General features: G+C 50.1%; 1 protein-coding gene across 1 annotated transcript; it reads left to right on the top strand.

Moving 5' to 3' along the window:
* The first annotated feature begins 10,779 nt into the window (after positions 1-10,779).
* On the top strand, positions 10,780-14,768 carry LOC103173003 (40S ribosomal protein S26). The gene is made up of 4 exons (XM_042345831.1): positions 10,780-10,869; positions 12,618-12,795; positions 13,924-14,054; positions 14,668-14,768. The coding sequence occupies exons 1-4, from the start codon at positions 10,867-10,869 to the stop codon at positions 14,704-14,706; spliced, it is 351 nt and encodes a 116-aa protein (XP_042201765.1). The 5' UTR covers positions 10,780-10,866; the 3' UTR covers positions 14,707-14,768.
* The last annotated feature ends 1,589 nt before the right edge of the window (positions 14,769-16,357 follow it).

Genomic DNA, 16,357 nt, shown 5'->3' with positions numbered 1-16,357 from the left:
TTGTTTTTGTCCAACCTTAGTTTTTAACTAATTACCTTTTTTTCCCCCCAGATCTTTTTAATTCTAAAACTAATTTCCATTTTGAACTGACGCCTAGAATTGTCCTCCACTGACTCGTGTGTGCTTTTAAATGTTCTTTTTTTTTTTTGCACATTGGTTTCCGACTCCCAGTCAAATGTTGCACATTGTTCGGACGGCTGTTAATCAAACACTGGATTTTTGGAAGGTCCAGTTATTATTGTCTCTTCTCGCCCACTTCTTGTTAAGCACTCGAAAAGATTTATATATTTTTGTCCGTAGTCTGTGCGAAGTACATTTATTTTAAATGTGCCGTTAAAAAAAAAAAGCTCTGCTTTTATGTTGAGATTTCTATATCAAGGCTGTTTGGTACACCCGTATATTTTGGAGTCCCGGTCGCTCAGTGGTCGGAGCACTAGCCTCGCAAGCGAGAGGACCTGGGTTTGAGTCCCGGGCAGGGCAAAACTTTGCTTTTCCAGTGGTAATAATCCCTTCAAATGAAAAAATCGGTCACTGTTTGTGGGACACTGCTGTACGCAATTGGCTGCCGAGTTTCTCACACAAAATATATAGTCAATTCACTTTTTACGGTAAATTCCGTGAAGTCCTTTGGGACGTCTTGAAGACGTGATCAGGTGCTTTATCAAATGCAAGGATTATTATTATTATTATTATTAACCGGAGAATGGGACAAGGCTACAGTCTGGTGAGGAGCATAGCTGAGGTATCTAACCCTCTGAGGTGTAGGATAGGGAAGCCAGGCCATGATTTTGATCTGCCCTGCCCCAGTTAAGGAGTCAGATGAAAAAGAACCACTTTTGAACTCGAGACGTCTTTTTTTGAGCTAAAGTTTAAATAAATAAATAAATAAATAATAATAAAAAGTTACGACTGAGAAAACCGTGGCTCCCCGTGGCAATTGTGTGGAGTGGTTTGCTTTCAGCGGCAGGAAATTTTAAGCACGATGGTACGATGTAAGAGGTTTGTGCTCGAGGCTGTGTTAGGTCCTCACCTGTCCCCAATGTCTTTTCCCACTGCGTTGTTTGTACTTGTTGCTCAATGTTGACTCTTGGATTCTGGCAAAGTAAACGTGGCACTAATTCTTCAACCTGACCAGGAATGGTCGCGAGACTCAAAAGGTTTAGGAGAAGGGAATTTTACAGAGGTACAGAATGGGGCTTTGGGTTCACGGCGCAGGCAGTGTTGTAAGGAGCTCTGCTTACACTGACCAGGGAATAGGGTTCCCTCCGTTGTGTTAAAGAGCAGAGATCTGTGTTCAGGAACAAACCATCAATCAGTCCAACGAATGCCATTTATAGTGTTTGCGGGAAGTCTCTACAAATCTAACTCTTATTGATTTTCACTAGCAATGGTACAAAGTGCTTAAGAGGTCAGCCACTCTGTTGTGTATCTGATTGTCCTAAAGAGAAACAGACCCACAGCAAGGCTCTCTGTCCATCACTCTCATCATTGCATACACGGGGCAAATGTTTCAGATTAGGCAGTGGTGTAGCTTGTTCATTTCCAAATTAATACAAAGAGAACAGCTCCAGCCCACAAGTCTTACTGCTTTGGGGCACTTTTTCCTCTCTTTCAACTCCCCTCCCCCCCCCCCCCCCGCCCACCGCACGAGGCTGGAGTTCTATTAGGAATCCACCGCTGGAGTTTTGTGGCTACACAGCATCAGGAAAGTTTTATTTACTCCCATCATAATATCCCCGGAGATGAAGATATTGCATAAATGAATCAGGAAATTCCTGAGAAAATTAGCCCCAAATCAAAAGGTACCCACATGTCAGGCAGTGTCTGGAGTAGAGTAATTTCATCTTGAACGACTCCTTACAAAGAGCTGTAATGAAACCGAGATGGTCTTTTAATCTACCAAGACTGGTTGTTTTTATTCTGACTGTACGTAGATCCTTGCCACCTTTTTCCAAAGGCATTTTGGCTCTGCCGTGACCCCTGGCTAACGTGTGTCCGTGGGTAACACTGGGGAGTGAGTTAAAGGGCCATAATTCTGTTAACTGGGTTCAGCTGACCATGAAAACTACAGAGGGAACCAAGCTTGGTGGGTTAATAATATTCTGCGGAATTAAAACGGGCTCTTCTTTGTTTTTGTTAAAGAAAATGTATGATCTATACTGTGTGTGTGTGTGTGGTGTCATTCGAACTCATCGACAGTGCTTGTGTGCTCTTTTCTGTGTTGCAACAGAGGAAACATTGCGGACACTCAGATATAACAGCGAAGGATAAATTCTTTGAAAAGTAACTAAAGCGATGCAGCAAATTCAATGCTGTGTTTCTGATTGCTAGAAAATAACACACAGTGTATATGATATGTTAGAGAACTCATTAATTCTCCTATTTCTTCCTCCCCCCCCCCCCCCCCCCCTCACCGCCTTCCCCTTGATGCACTTTCTGTACAGTTTCCAAAGAGCAGGAGTAGATTACTGTAAATTGGATCATTTCATTGAGCAAGTCACACCCCCATCCAAAAAAATATATAATCTGGATTTAGTTGAAAAGCCTCAGGTGGTGAAGCCTCTCATATCCTGAAAGTTATTCTGTAGTGAATTGGAATGCGTTATCATTCGGTGTCTTCTTGCGCAAGTCTGCAGGCTCGGATTATACTGCGGGTGGAGAAATTGGGGTGGAGGGGTTGCAGGAGAGCAGGGCTACAGTAAAGGTAGCGCAGCTAAGAACCCAATTAGGCCGTGGAATTGGAGACCAAACTGTGAAAAAAGTTGAACCTAGAGAATTGGTGGGATATGTCAGCCAAACCAAACCAAACCGGCGCGTACCGACCTTGCGAATGCTGCTGCTACCACAGCTGGGCTCTTCCGCACTCTCCAACAGCCACCGCAGCTCGTCGGTGGTGTGTGTGTTTTTTTGTTGCAGTGATGGGTTAATTCCTCTCGAGAACAAGCAGAACTAACTTGTATATAATATTGAAGGATCTGTCCAATTTGAGCCTCTTAAGATAAAGACCTACTACTGATGCGTGGGAGCACTAGGTGGAGCTCTTGCTTTTGAAGAGTGAGCACGTTCCCCCCCTTTGCGTCCCATTTTACACTGGGGAAATTGGGTTCAACCGAGATCACATTGATCTGAGCTGGAACCCACCTCCATATTGCTTGTATCTTTCCCTTCGGCTTGAGCTGGGAGACGCATTCTGGCCAAACGAGATCAGCGTCAATGCTTATTCCAGGACAGAAACCCGATCCGGTTCAGAGCACTTCCTTCGCACAGGCTCTCTGGTCAAAGAGAGTTTTATTTGCCCCCCCCACCCCACAAATTAGATTCCAATCCCGAGCAAATAATAATACGGTCACTCAATCCACGACTTTTTTGTGGGACGTTGCTGTGCGCAATTGGCTGCCCCGTTTGAAGTCTGTCGGTTTAAAATAAAAGTGGACGATTCCAAACTCAATCCCTCGTGGACTCGCAGAGCTATTTATTTCTCCTCTGGAAAATGTTCTTCGAAAAGACAAACTCAACTGACAAAACCCAACCCGTTAACGTCCATATGGTACATCGTCCAACGTGAAAGGTGGCATTGCAGTGTTGCATTGCAGTGTTGGCATCGCGTTCACAAGACACTTGCTATAATCCCTAATAATACATCTATCATTGATGTGACTGACTACAACTGATTATATTTCCTATTTATTTATTTCTTTTACCTACCCTGTTGAAAGCAACCGAAGCGTAATATTTTCCACAACCGATTGAAAGTTTTTTTAAAAAAAAAATCACCGCTTTCTAATGACTACTACATGGTATGTGTGTGTTCGTACGTGTACGTATGTGTGTATATATAATTAATAATATATAGAATATATTATGTAGTTTATATATTCTGTTCTAAGTGTTTTCTTGCAGTTAACTGTTTATGGTAGAGTGATGGACGTATCTATGGCTCAAGTTCCTTTTTTTCCGCCACAGGCACCTGCTGTGGATTTATCCATCCATTCTTACTGTGTTTGTTCTGTAAAACATTACATTGGTTTATGGGGGAAAAAAATGCTCTTAAAACTTGCCGGCGCAGTGTATCAATGAAGTAAGGAGACTCCTCCTGTGCAGAAGAAAAGAAACACAGAACTTGTCTAGCTCGCAGTAACCCGGCCTTTCTCATCTGTGGTGTTCCAGACCTAGAATTTGAATAATTCCTTATATTCTTCTGCTCCCTCCTCCTTTTTTTAAAAAAAAAAAACAAAAAAAGAGTCTGCTGAACTTTTAACTCTTCCGCGTGTTTGCGTTTTAGTTTGAGTGTGGAGGAGGGCAAAATGGAATCACGTCAAGCGGGAAAAAATACGAGGTGTAGCGAAACGTGTGTGGGTTACAGTAGTAAATCCATTTGAATCTATCCTCCATCCATCTTGCTTTTTTGCCTTCCTGTGACTTGATTGTTAAACCATTAAAACTTCTACAAAAATGAAACAAAACAAACCAAAACAAAACAAAAAAAAAAATCTGTGGTTCCACCATCGTCTCTTTGGGGCGTTTTGGTCTTTGTACGAAAGATGTAGTTTTATACACAAAACAAAAAGGTGTTTGATTTGTGAAGTAAACGAGCTTTTTGCAGGACACACACTTGAGCGCTAAACAACTTGAAATCTTTCCTTCGAACAGCTTTCCAAAGCACTTGTTAACTTATAACCGGTGCATTGATTAGTGGTTGTTTGACTGAACGCTTTAGGAACTTGGTTATCGATCGCTTGAGTCAGTTGATCATTCTGTCAACTTGTCATTCGTCACTAGAAAACACCAAAAAAAAAAGTTTCATTTTCATCAAAATTTCCGATTTCGTTTAAAATTTGGAGACCTCGATTCTCCTTATTTCTGTGTGTCTGTGTGTGTGTGTCTGTGTGTGTGGGGGGGGGGGGGGTGGGGGGGGGGAGAGGGAAGAAAGGAAATGAATTTAAAAGAAAAAATTGCTGCCCTTTGCAATCTCTTGTCTTTTGACGAGTAATTCTGTTCCGAGGCAAAACTGTGATAACTTTTGCCAATTGGTCCCGGACCAATGGGTTGAGAGGTTGGGGTTGTTGGAAGGAAGGCTTTGATAAGGTGACATAGACTTCAACCGAACGTTTCACCGCTGCTCTGATTGACACCCGAGCCCTCCCTCAGTTTAAAAATAAAACACAACTGAACGGGATCTAGTTTGCGAGATTTGCCATTAGAATTCTAGTGCCCCCCCACCCCCCACCCCCAGAACACCACCCTGTGTGAACAGGAATTGGGTCAGTGGGCTGTACTTTGCCTCCGGAAGGAGTCCCCATTTTTGTGATCGATTCAAGGAACTTCATTAGGAAATACCGCAGATTAGACTCCGTTACGAGGAGATAGGTGTGTGCGCTGGAATACACTGCAATTTACTTGTACCCTCACATTCCCCTTTCCACACACACACATTCACCTGAACTCAAAGTTAAATTTAGACTCCCCCAAATGTCTAATTTCTATAACCAAAGTTGTCTGTGCTTTACAATGAATGGTTTTACGATTGCTTTTTGATCACACGTGTGCCATTAAACTTATTTTTTTTTAAACAAAAAAAATATCTCCACACTAACTGACAACACGCAAGTCCTTTCACCTGTGGCGCCTGTTCCAACTCCAGCCAAAGGGCTGCAATTCCTGGTCCGTCACCTGTAATGTCAAGTACATCGCGTGCAATTTCGATGCGGCTCCCAGTGATATGCCACCGTGTGGCACACCCTCGCTTCGTGTGCTTGAGAGCGATCACAGCGTGACGCGAGCTTCACTCCGCACCTGCCCGGCAAGTGCCCAGACCTCAAAACCTTCGGGGTTTGGAGCAAATCCCTTTGAGAGCGTGAAAAACGCTGCATCGGACACTGAGGCCAACAGTGAGAGATCACGTCTCCGCACTAGGCTTTCTGCCTCGATTGTACTAAGAGGACAAACACGACTGACTCTTGCAGTCATGCTTGCACTCCACAGTTAAGGACAGGTGTACATATATATATCTCTGGAGAAACTGAAGCCCCTTTTAATCCCAATTTGAGCAAGACACTGAGATCCTCCTGTGCTGTCCTCAGTCCGCTTCTCCACTGTTCGTATAAGTTACCCCCAAGTTACCTATGATGCCCCCAAGTGATTGAACCTGGTGTAAAGACAGAATCACAAATTGATGTTTAATGCCTCCCCCTCCTCCCACGCGGGGATTTCAGACCATTTTCTTCCCTCTACGATGATGACAGTTGCACTGTTGCCAGCGCCTCCTGCTTCTTTACTGGGCTTTCCTCACACAAGCCTGTGAGCGCTGGCAGGCAGGCAGTCTGACATGCTAGATCCTGGCCATTTCTGTTGTTGTCCCCCCGCGCCCCCACACCACACACACACACAAACACGTCCAACATGTGAACGCTCCCAACAGTGGGGTGTACAAGGTGGCGGAGAGGGAGGTATCAGATTGCTAACAGGAGTAGGAAACCTTGGCTGCCTTCCCTTTTCTCAGCCGAAATCGCTGACGTCCATTAACTCGGTTCGATAAACACTGGCCAGCGTGGCTTTGTGCTGTAGCCCAGTGGTATGAGAGGGAAGGGGAGGGGGAGGGAGAAGGAGGAAGGAATCTGCCCGGGTACGTGAGTGAAGTCGTTTGGCTACTTGGGGGTGGGAGGGGGGCGGAATCCGAGGCTTTTCTTAAAGACGTTTTAATCAAATGAACAAAGAGATGCATCCGTTCAGAAAATAAATCTCATCCGAACTCAACCAGGACCATACACACATGCTCTTATATACCTCATGATAATGTGAATATGACACAAGCGTGATGAATTGGACTATTCTGAATCGACTATCAATCCCGAATAATCACCGATCATTGTAACTTGTTGATTGATTATAGTGTTGTTATGTTTTTTTTTTTGCAGGCAGTTTTTCTTCTCTTTTTTTTAAAAAAAAATAAAACTTTTCAGACGATGTCAATGTTTCTGTTTTAATCGGAAGCCGTTACAAATTGGTCTGAGAGCAGTGACGTGTAAATCTTAATGAAGACGAGCTGCCTGACAAGAAACTGACCCCTTTTTCCCTCACCCTCTCTCTCCCCCACCCCCCCTCCCCACTCCCCGGGTGTTCAAAATGCGTGAATCTTGTGTTTTTATACAAATGTACGAAAATTCCAAGTGCAATACTCCAACTGTTCTTTACAGTAGTTTTTCTTGATGGATTTAATCGTATGCGTTTTCTGTTGTAAAAGTACGATGACAGATCTGTTAATGTCTCGACTTTTCTTTCCCCCCCCCCAACCCCCTCCTGTGATCGATATGAATTGCGTTACGTTGCTTTAAAAACAAACTGCTCCAGAGCCTTTGTACATGTATTATATTATAATTATATATATATTTGTGTACTGGAGAGAAACTACTGTAAGTTTTGTACTGTCATGGCTGAAGGTCTACTAAAATAAACTTGAGAAACTCAGGAACCTGCTGACGTGTTCATTCATTTATAACGGTGAAATATACAGCGAATTCTCGTTGGTCAATGGCACACAGTGTGCATGTGAACACACGCGTGTGCTTCCATTTTCGTGTACACGCGGCGTGCTTTTTTCTTGGTCAGCCACGTGTCTCAAAACACGCAGAAACCCATCACCACGCTGAAGGTGGAAATTTGTCGGAATAGAGTACATACTCTCTCCCAGAAGGGATGCACCTGCTTCACTTAATCCTGAAATGTACTATATTAGGCTCAAATTGGCAGGAGACGAAGCTTTGGGGGGACACTGCTGGACGTTGACCATCTAAGACCACGTAGCTTGCAATTGGGAGCCCTGTCTGGCAGACTTCCTGCTGGATCCCACCACGGGACACAACACCTGCCCTAACCCGTTTTAAACTCCCCTTCCCCTCGAACGTAAATTTTGAGTGGTGGGGAACCAAGAAAAAATATTATTGTGATTGAGAAAATATTCCCGGAAGGAATGAACTGACCTATAATGATAATGATGATAATAATAATAATCTTTGCATTTGATATAGCACCTTATCACGGCTTTGAGACGTCTCAAAACGCTTCACGTGATATACTGGATAGTCCATTCACTCTATATTTTGTGGGCGAAACGTGATATAGCGCTTTTCATCTCAGGAGAACGGTTCAAGCAATTCAAGGATATACTGTATAAAGTAGTGACTGTTTTTTATAGGCAAAACACAGCAGCAAATTTGCGCGCAGCGATGCCCCACAAACAGCCGTGTTGGTCAGGATGTATGAACGGTCCCGTAAAGAAAGATGCCTCCCAATCGAACTCAGTATTTAATTTTAGGAAGATTCGCTTTACATCAGTAAATCCCGTGAAGAGCTTTTGAGGTGTCGTGACACGAAAGGTGCGATACCAAATGCAGGGATTATTGTATTAATTAATTGATGCATTAATAAATGTGCAACCGTGAATGGATTCAGTTCGCACTGGTCATGCCAACAGCGGTAAAGCTGTAACAAAAATAATCCTTGCATTGAGATAGCGCCTTATCGCGTCGGTGAGACGTCTCAAAGCCCTTCACAGGATATACTGTAAAGTGAACTGACTTCTCTTGAAGCTCTTGGGAGAGGTGAGAGTAGGAGAGAGCGAGTGAGTTGCATAGATGATCAGGTTGTTCCTGAGAGGCAGTATTGATTGCTCTGGGAGAAAATCAGTGATGTCCAACTTGGTTGTTCTTTGTCCTGGTCACTGGAGAGCTTACCTTCACAGCTAACACACTGAACGTCAACCACCGTGAATCCTGCGACGACGACGACGACAACAGACGGCATTTACACGGAAACCTTTCGGGTCAGGAGGGCGTCCCAAGGCGCTGGACAGTCAGGGATCCGCAACCAATGGTGCAGCGGATCGGAACATCTTTACATTCGAGACAGCGCCTTTCATGTCGGCGAGACGTCGCGTAAGAGCTTCACGGGATTTACCGTAAAGTGTAGCGACTGTGTGTTTCGGAGGCGAACCCAGCAGGCAACGCGCCTACAGTTACGACCCACAAGCAGGAAAGATCGATTTTATGGGGCGGCGGCGGGGGGGTGGGTGGGGGGGGTTGAGGCATTGTCAGCAGGACAACGGGAGATGGAGAAACTCCTTTCTCTTTTTGAATAGCGCCGCGAGATCTTTAACATCCACCTGAACAGGACTCAGATGAGGGGCTCGGTTTAATGTTTCATCCTAAGGACTACGCACTCCCTCCCCCAACAATGCGCTCGCTGACAAGTCTCCCAACGTGGGTCTTGAACCCACAGCCTTTTGACTTGGAGGCTTCAACGCTCCTGACTGAGTCGGGCTGACAGCAAGTTGTAAAAGACACTTGTCCCTCCCTTGGAATCAGGTAAAAACAGGATGTGTCCCTCCAGGGAGAGAGTGCGCATTCCATTCCAATAAATATCTCAGTAGTTTCCACGTGTGTGGAATTCCCAGTTTCGATTCGGAGACTCTCGAGTCCGGTGACGGGTTTCTACGTGTGTCGGGAGTGAGCGAGTGAGCGAGTGGAACTGAGTGGCTGAGGCAGTGAGAGACTGCGTGACTGTGCCTGAGTGACAGCGATCGAGTGTGTAAGGCGGTGAATGACCGAGTGAGTGACTGAGTAAGAGATGGACAGAGGAAGGGAATGAGTGAGAGACTGAGTGAGTGTTTGAGGGAGTTGTGACCGACTATCCCTTCTGCTCACCCCAAGTGCCCTCCATTACACCATTAGAGGCTGCGCTTTCAGCCACTGCGCTCCAAAACTCTGGAACACTCTCCCTCTATCCCTCCGCCTTGTCCCTTCCTCCCTTCCTTCCCCGTCTTCAGGTCGCACCTGAAGACCTTCCAAATGGACCGTGCCTACGGTCACCTCCCCCTCCCCGCCCGGCTCGCTGTCGCGCTCAGGCCACTGTCAAGCGCTCTGGGGCACTGCCCTGTGTGAGGGGCACTGTGTAAATGCAAAGAAAAGTTGACTATGTGATTGACTGTGTGAGTAAGAGAGAGAGACACAGTGAGTGGGTGAGACAGTGAGTCAGTGGGTGACACGGAGTGGGTGACACAGGGAGTGGGTGACAGTGGGTGACACAGGGAGTGGGTGACAGTGGGTGACACAGGGAGTGGGTGACAGTGGGTGACACAGGGAGTGGGTGACAGTGGGTGACACAGGGAGTGGGTGGACAGTGGGTGACACAGGGAGTGGGTGACAGTGGGTGTCACAGGGAGTGGGTGACAGTGGGTGACACAGGGAGTGGGTGACAGTGGGTGACACAGGGAGTGGGTGACAGTGGGTGACACAGGGAGTGGGTGACAGTGGGTGACACAGGGAGTGGGTGACAGTGGGTGACACAGGGAGTGGGTGACAGTGGGTGACACAGGGAGTGGGTGACAGTGGGTGACACCAGGGAGTGGGTGACAGTGGGTGACACAGGGAGTGGGTGACAGTGGGGTGACAGTGGGTGACACAGGGAGTGGGTGACAGTGGGTGACACAGGGAGTGGGTGACAGTGTCAGGAGGACACGTGGTGTCTGACCCACGTGCTCCCCGGGAGCCGCGCTGCCCGCTGGGAAGAGCCGCGCCACCGCTCGGAACTATTTCCGCTCCATCCGCGGGGACCCAGAGAGCGGGAGAGACAAAATAGTGCCGAGCGCCGGGGGGGGGGGGGTCTGGCGGCGGCGGCGGGTGTGTGGGGGGGAGTAAAAACCGTGCAGTGACCGGAGCCGGGGGGTCGGGGGGGGCGGGGGTGAGGTGACGGGGCGCGCGGGCGGTTTGAAGGGGTTCCCCGGGCACTTCCGGTGACCGGAGCGCGGCGGCATAAAGCGGGTGCGCGGCGGCTTCCGGTTCTCTTTGCCGCGGGAGAGGAGGAGAGACGACAATGGTGAGAGCGGCGGCGGCGCCGCGACTGACAGACAGACAGACAGACAGACCCCCCCCCACCCCCACCCCCCCCACCGCCCGGGGCTGAGAGAGCCCCCAACACCCCCTCCCCCCCCCCCCCCTCCCCCGGGGCCACGCGCCCAGTCCACGGCCTCGCAAAAAAGCCCCCAAACCCCGGGCCCAGGCCTCGGGCCTCGGGCTCCCGCCACAACCCCCACCCACAGAGAGAGAGGAGAGAGGGAGAGATCGGCTGTCGGTCTCCCTGTGCAGTCCTGACTCACTCCCCCCCCCCCTCCCCCCCACCCCCCACTCACTCCCCCCTCCCCCCACTCACTCCCCCCCCCCCCCACTCACTCCCCCCCACCCCCCACTCACCCCCCCCACTCACTCCCCCCCCCCTCCCCCCCCCCCACTCACTCCCCCCCCCCACTCCTCCTCCCCACCCCCCACTCACTCCCCCCCCCACTCCTCCTCCCCACCCCCCACTCACTCCCCCCCTCCCCCCACTCACTCCCCCCCCACCCCCACTCACTCCTCCCCACCCCCCACTCACTCCCCCCCCCACTCATTCCCCCCCCCACTCACTCCCCCCCTCCTCCCCCCCCCACTCACTCCCACCCCACCCCCCCACTCACTCCCCCCCACACTCACTCCCCCTCTCGGAGGGCTCTGGCGGTCGGGGTTGGTCCCCCCCCCCCCCAAGACCCCAAGATGCCGACCGTGTTGATGGTACTCCAGGCATTTGATGGTGGTAATGCCCACACAACACGACGCACAGTCACTACACTGCCCAGTGAAACCCACCCCCCCCCCCCACCGAAACGCTGTGTCGAACGCTGGGATTGTTATGGTTACGATCGTAATGAGAGCCTTCGGGCTCCGCTCCTCACTCAGGGGTTCAGGGGGACCTTTGGAGGCGCCTCACGGCTCCAGTAAATGGGGACGAGACGTAACTTTCTATCTCTCTCTCCTCCCCACCTCCACACAGCCCACCCCCCCCCCACGTTTTCGTGCGCGAGCGCACGTCCCCCGCCCAAGCGGCCGCCCTGTGAGCGACGAGTGTGTGGGGGGGGGGGGGGGTCTAGCGGAGGCGACGCGACTAAAACGGGAGCGGTGCAGTGTCGGTGGGTGAAGAGCACGAGTGGATTCGTCACTCGGTTCACTCCACGGCGCATCCTGTGAAGCGCTTTGAGACGTCTCGGAAGATGCGATCGGGGCGCCGTATCAAGTGCAAGGATCGTTACGCGCCACAACAACAACAGCTTGCACTTGCGTAGCGCCCTCCACACAGGGCAGCGTCTCAGAGCGCTTAACAGCGCCTGACTTTGACCCGGGGGGGAGGGGGGGAGGTGGCCGTAAGCTCAGTCAAAAGGGGAAGGTTTTCAGGCGGGACTTGAACAAGGGGAGAGAGGGGGGGGGGGGGGCAGGTGGAGGGTTTGAGGGAGAGCGTTCCAGAGTTTCGGGGCATAGTGACTGAAAGCGAGACCTCCGACGGCGGAAAGGAGAGCGAGAGGGACAAGCAGGAGGGCCGGTGCCAGTCGCGCAGAGGCGCCGGGTGGTGGGTTGGGGAGTGAGGCGGTCGGAAAGGGAAGGAGGTGCCAGAGAGTGAAGGGATTTGAACACGAAAACGCCAGCCGTCGGCAGAGGGGGAGGATTGGGTCCAATTGAGAGAAATATGCAGGCGACGCGAGCCGAAGTGTTAATGGCCGCTTCGGGACCAATCTCTGGTGGTTTGCGCTTGATTTTCAGACCAAGAAGCGAAGGAACAACGGGCGCGCCAAGAAAGGCCGCGGGCACGTGCAGCCGATCAGATGCACCAACTGTGCCCGCTGCGTCCCCAAGGACAAAGCCATCAAGAAGTTCGTCATCCGTAACATCGTGGAGGCAGCTGCCGTCAGGGACATTTCGGAGGCCAGCGTCTTCGACTGTGAGTTGGTGGGGGTGGGGGACATCCACACAAACACTTATCTCGGTGAGCGCGCATCAAACCTGTGGAGCAGGCTCCCCGGGGAGACAGTTGACGCAGGAGATGTTGATTCCCTCAAAACACAAATGCAAGGATTATTATTACTACAACACAGGTTGCAGACGACGACAACAACTTGCACTTGTCTAGCGCCCTCCAGGCAGGGCAGCGTCTCGGAGCGCTTAACTGGGGGAGCCTGACTCCGAGCCCAGTGGGGTGGCGGTCGAAAAGGAAGGTTTTCATACATACACACATACATAGCTCGGGACATGTGCAAGCGACCGCCAGGAAGGCGGACGGCGAACTGGATGGACCTTGGTCTGTGTTTCGTCCAGTATGTTCTTCCGGGTTTTCCGTGGCAACGGTCTATCTGGCGCAACGGTAGTGCTCTCACCTCAGAGACATAGTCTTAAGCTGATACTCCGAAGCAGTGCTGCGGGAGTCTAAAAGAGGGAGTGGGGTGCAGAGTAACGATGGGTATCTGAGGTTTGATAGACATATTAGCCGTTATATCACATGTACTGTACATAGGTCCACGGGTTGGTGTATGGGTTAGAGGAAGCTGTTGGGCTGTATATTAATTTGCCTTTTATACTAATCTCTTCCAAACACTTCTAACGCCCCTTTCGGTGAAATTATTCCTGTAGAACAAGGAATGCTTTGCCATAAGCAAATAAAATACCGTGTTTAAAAGGGAACTGGGTGAGCGTTTTGAAGAGGGATCGGTATAAAAGTGCCGGGAAAGAACAAGGAATTAGGATGAGAAAAGATGGCTCCAGTGAAGGGTTGGCGGCCTGTGCTGACATTTCTAAAAATCCCTCAAGAAAAAAAAATAATTTGGTCACTCAATCCACGACTCTTTGTGGGGACGCCGCTGTGCCGCGTTTCACCCACAAAATACAGTCACTGCACTTTACAGTATATTCTGTGAAGCGCTTTTGAGACGTCTCAAAGACTTGATGAGGCGCTGTATCAAATGCAAAGATTATTATTATCTCTATGCTGTGCGGTGGGAGGGTTTGCTCGATCTTTCTGTCTTAATTAACGAGTACAGACTGTGTGCCCTGACGACTTGCTTCTGTCTTCCAGCCTACGTGCTGCCCAAGCTCTACGTGAAGCTGCATTACTGCGTGAGCTGCGCCATCCACAGCAAAGTGGTCAGGAACCGCTCGCGGGAGGCAAGGAAAGACAGGACCCCCCCTCCTCGTTTCAGGCCAAACGTACGTAAGCGCGGTAGGATGGCGCTCAGTCACACGTGGGCTCGGCTAGTCTGCCCTCACCCGCGGCATCTTGTCAGGTTGGCACTCATTACCCCTGGCCGGTACAGTGAGCGATTGTGTTAGCCGCGCTGGGTCACAGAGGGGGGAGTCACTGGGTGCTGCTCTACCCTCTCAAGGGTGGCTTTGTTCAGGAAAGGAGGGGTCTTGCTCGACAGTTTGATCATTCTTGTAAGCTCCGCTCTCCCCACCCTCGCCCCGACTCCACTGACTCCCCGTCCCCACAGAGGATAGAGTTCGAAATCCTCGGCCCTGCTCCTCCCTACTTCTGTGACCTGCTAACCCCATATCAACCCGTCCGCTCCCTCTGCTCAGCAGCCTCCGGCCTCCTCCGTATCCTCCTCCCCACCATCGGCGGTCGGGCCTTCAGCCTCTCCACTCCCACCCTTTGGAACTCCATCCCACAGTCCCTTTGCCTCGCTCCCTCCCTTGTGTTTGAGACATTCCCCCATGCCAACGGTGCACAGAATAAGGAGCGTCTGGGCCCGCGGTGGCAGTTACCAGACAAATTACTATTTGTGCCTTTATCCTCACGTTTGTTTTCTGTTGTTCACAGCCATCCATGCCACGTGGACCTCCACCAAAGCCGATGTAAACATCAGGAAATCGAATCGAATCCATTATTCTCTGGATAAACAACAATGTTGGACCATTAAAGGTTTACCTTCCTCTTGTCAGTGGTGCTGTCTGTCTGTGTGTGTTCAGGAGCTGCTGGGCATGAGAGGGAGGCTGAGGGGGCTGGAGTGGGGGGTGGAGGGGTGGGAGGAAGGTGCAGAGACTTGGAGTAATGGCTCAGGGGAGGAATGGGAGAGTCTGGCATCGTATTGAGAGCAGTTCAGGTCCGTACAACATTAAAATATTGTTCCGCGCATCCAATGATCTGAAAAAACACTGCCCAGGAGATCATCCCCAGATTTATAGCCATTTCATTTAGGAAAAATCTCACCCCAGGCGGGTGCAGAATTGTCTGGACATCAGAGCCCGTCGACGGGTGAGGAACATCAAATGGGCCCCCGTGCAGATCACTGGGAGAGATTCCCCGGCAGAAGGGTTTGCGAAGACGTTGATCCTGTAGAAGCTCCACTTACGTACCTGTGGCTCCCAATCACTGAACGGATCGATCTCGAGATCCTCTCGTCTTCAAATCGCTTCATTCCCTCGCGCCTCCCTACCTCTCCGACCTGCTTACTCGCTCCCCCCACCCCCCCTCCGCCACCCGCTGCCTCCCCTCGGCTCTGCTCCACCATCGTTGGCTATGCCTTCGACCTCTCCACTCTGGAACCGTCTCCCTCAATCCCTCCGCCTCGCCCCCTCCCTCCCGACCTTCAAATCCCACTTAAGAGACCTTCCTTTTTGATCGTGTTTAGGGTCACCTCCCCCCCCTCCCTCTCCCCCTGGCTTGGGGTCAGACTCCACCCCTGTGAAGCGCTCCGGGGCACTCGTTACCCCACGTGAAGGGACGACGCGTAAATGCAAGTGGTTTACGCTGCGGTTCTGCGACACGGCCACGAGGTGGCACTGCTTCGTTAACATTGGCAATCATCCCTTCCCATAAATAATAATAATAGTAAAAATAATAGTAATAATTGGGTCACTCAATCCGCGACTGTGGGACGCTGCTGCGCGCGAATTGGCTGCTGTGTTTCGCCCACAAAACTGCGCTGCTCCTTTGGCCACAAAAGTATACAGTCGATTCACTTCGCCGTATATTCTGTGAAGCGCTTTGAGGCGTCTCGAGGACGTGATAAGGCGCTGTATCAAATGCCGGGATTATTATTATTATCGACGCTTTCTGTTTCCACTGATATCAACCCAAGGGCTGACTGTAAGGTTGTTAAGAGTTGCTCTGACTTAAAAGGGGGGAGAAAAAACAGCCAGAGCTTCAGCTCGTCAATCACTAAACAAACAAGTCATATAATGGAACCTCAGTTAACCAGATCTCGTGGGTTTGGCAAGACATTTTATTAAAATAACAATCTTTGCAGTTGATACGCCATCAACAGCACAAGAACACAAGGAACGCTGGACAAAAAACAGACCGTGGTTCCATCTTAGTTTGCCTTCCACCTTCCTGGCGGTGACCCGCATATGATTCCCAAACTAACTATGTCCCATGTCCCATAATGTTATTTCCTAAAAGAAAACGATCTCATCTGCGTTTGAAGGAATATAAGAAGATAAAGCGTCACTGAGCACTTCACGGGTTATGACTCCCGAACAATCGTCAACTATACCTGTCGGGGCTG

Source organism: Callorhinchus milii, unplaced genomic scaffold, assembly GCF_018977255.1.
Source record: "Callorhinchus milii isolate IMCB2004 unplaced genomic scaffold, IMCB_Cmil_1.0 Scaffold113, whole genome shotgun sequence".
Classification (NCBI taxonomy): domain Eukaryota; kingdom Metazoa; phylum Chordata; class Chondrichthyes; order Chimaeriformes; family Callorhinchidae; genus Callorhinchus; species Callorhinchus milii.
The sequence above is the reverse complement of the archived record's forward strand: the minus strand, read 5'-3'. Positions and strand labels throughout refer to the sequence as shown.

Bases quoted from the DNA above. Each gene is read 5' to 3' on its own strand.
- LOC103173003 (XM_042345831.1), top strand. The intron at 12,796-13,923 runs GTGAGTTGGTGG...TCTGTCTTCCAG, and splicing joins GGAGGCCAGCGTCTTCGACT to CCTACGTGCTGCCCAAGCTC. The intron at 14,055-14,667 runs GTACGTAAGCGC...TGTTGTTCACAG, and splicing joins CTCCTCGTTTCAGGCCAAAC to CCATCCATGCCACGTGGACC.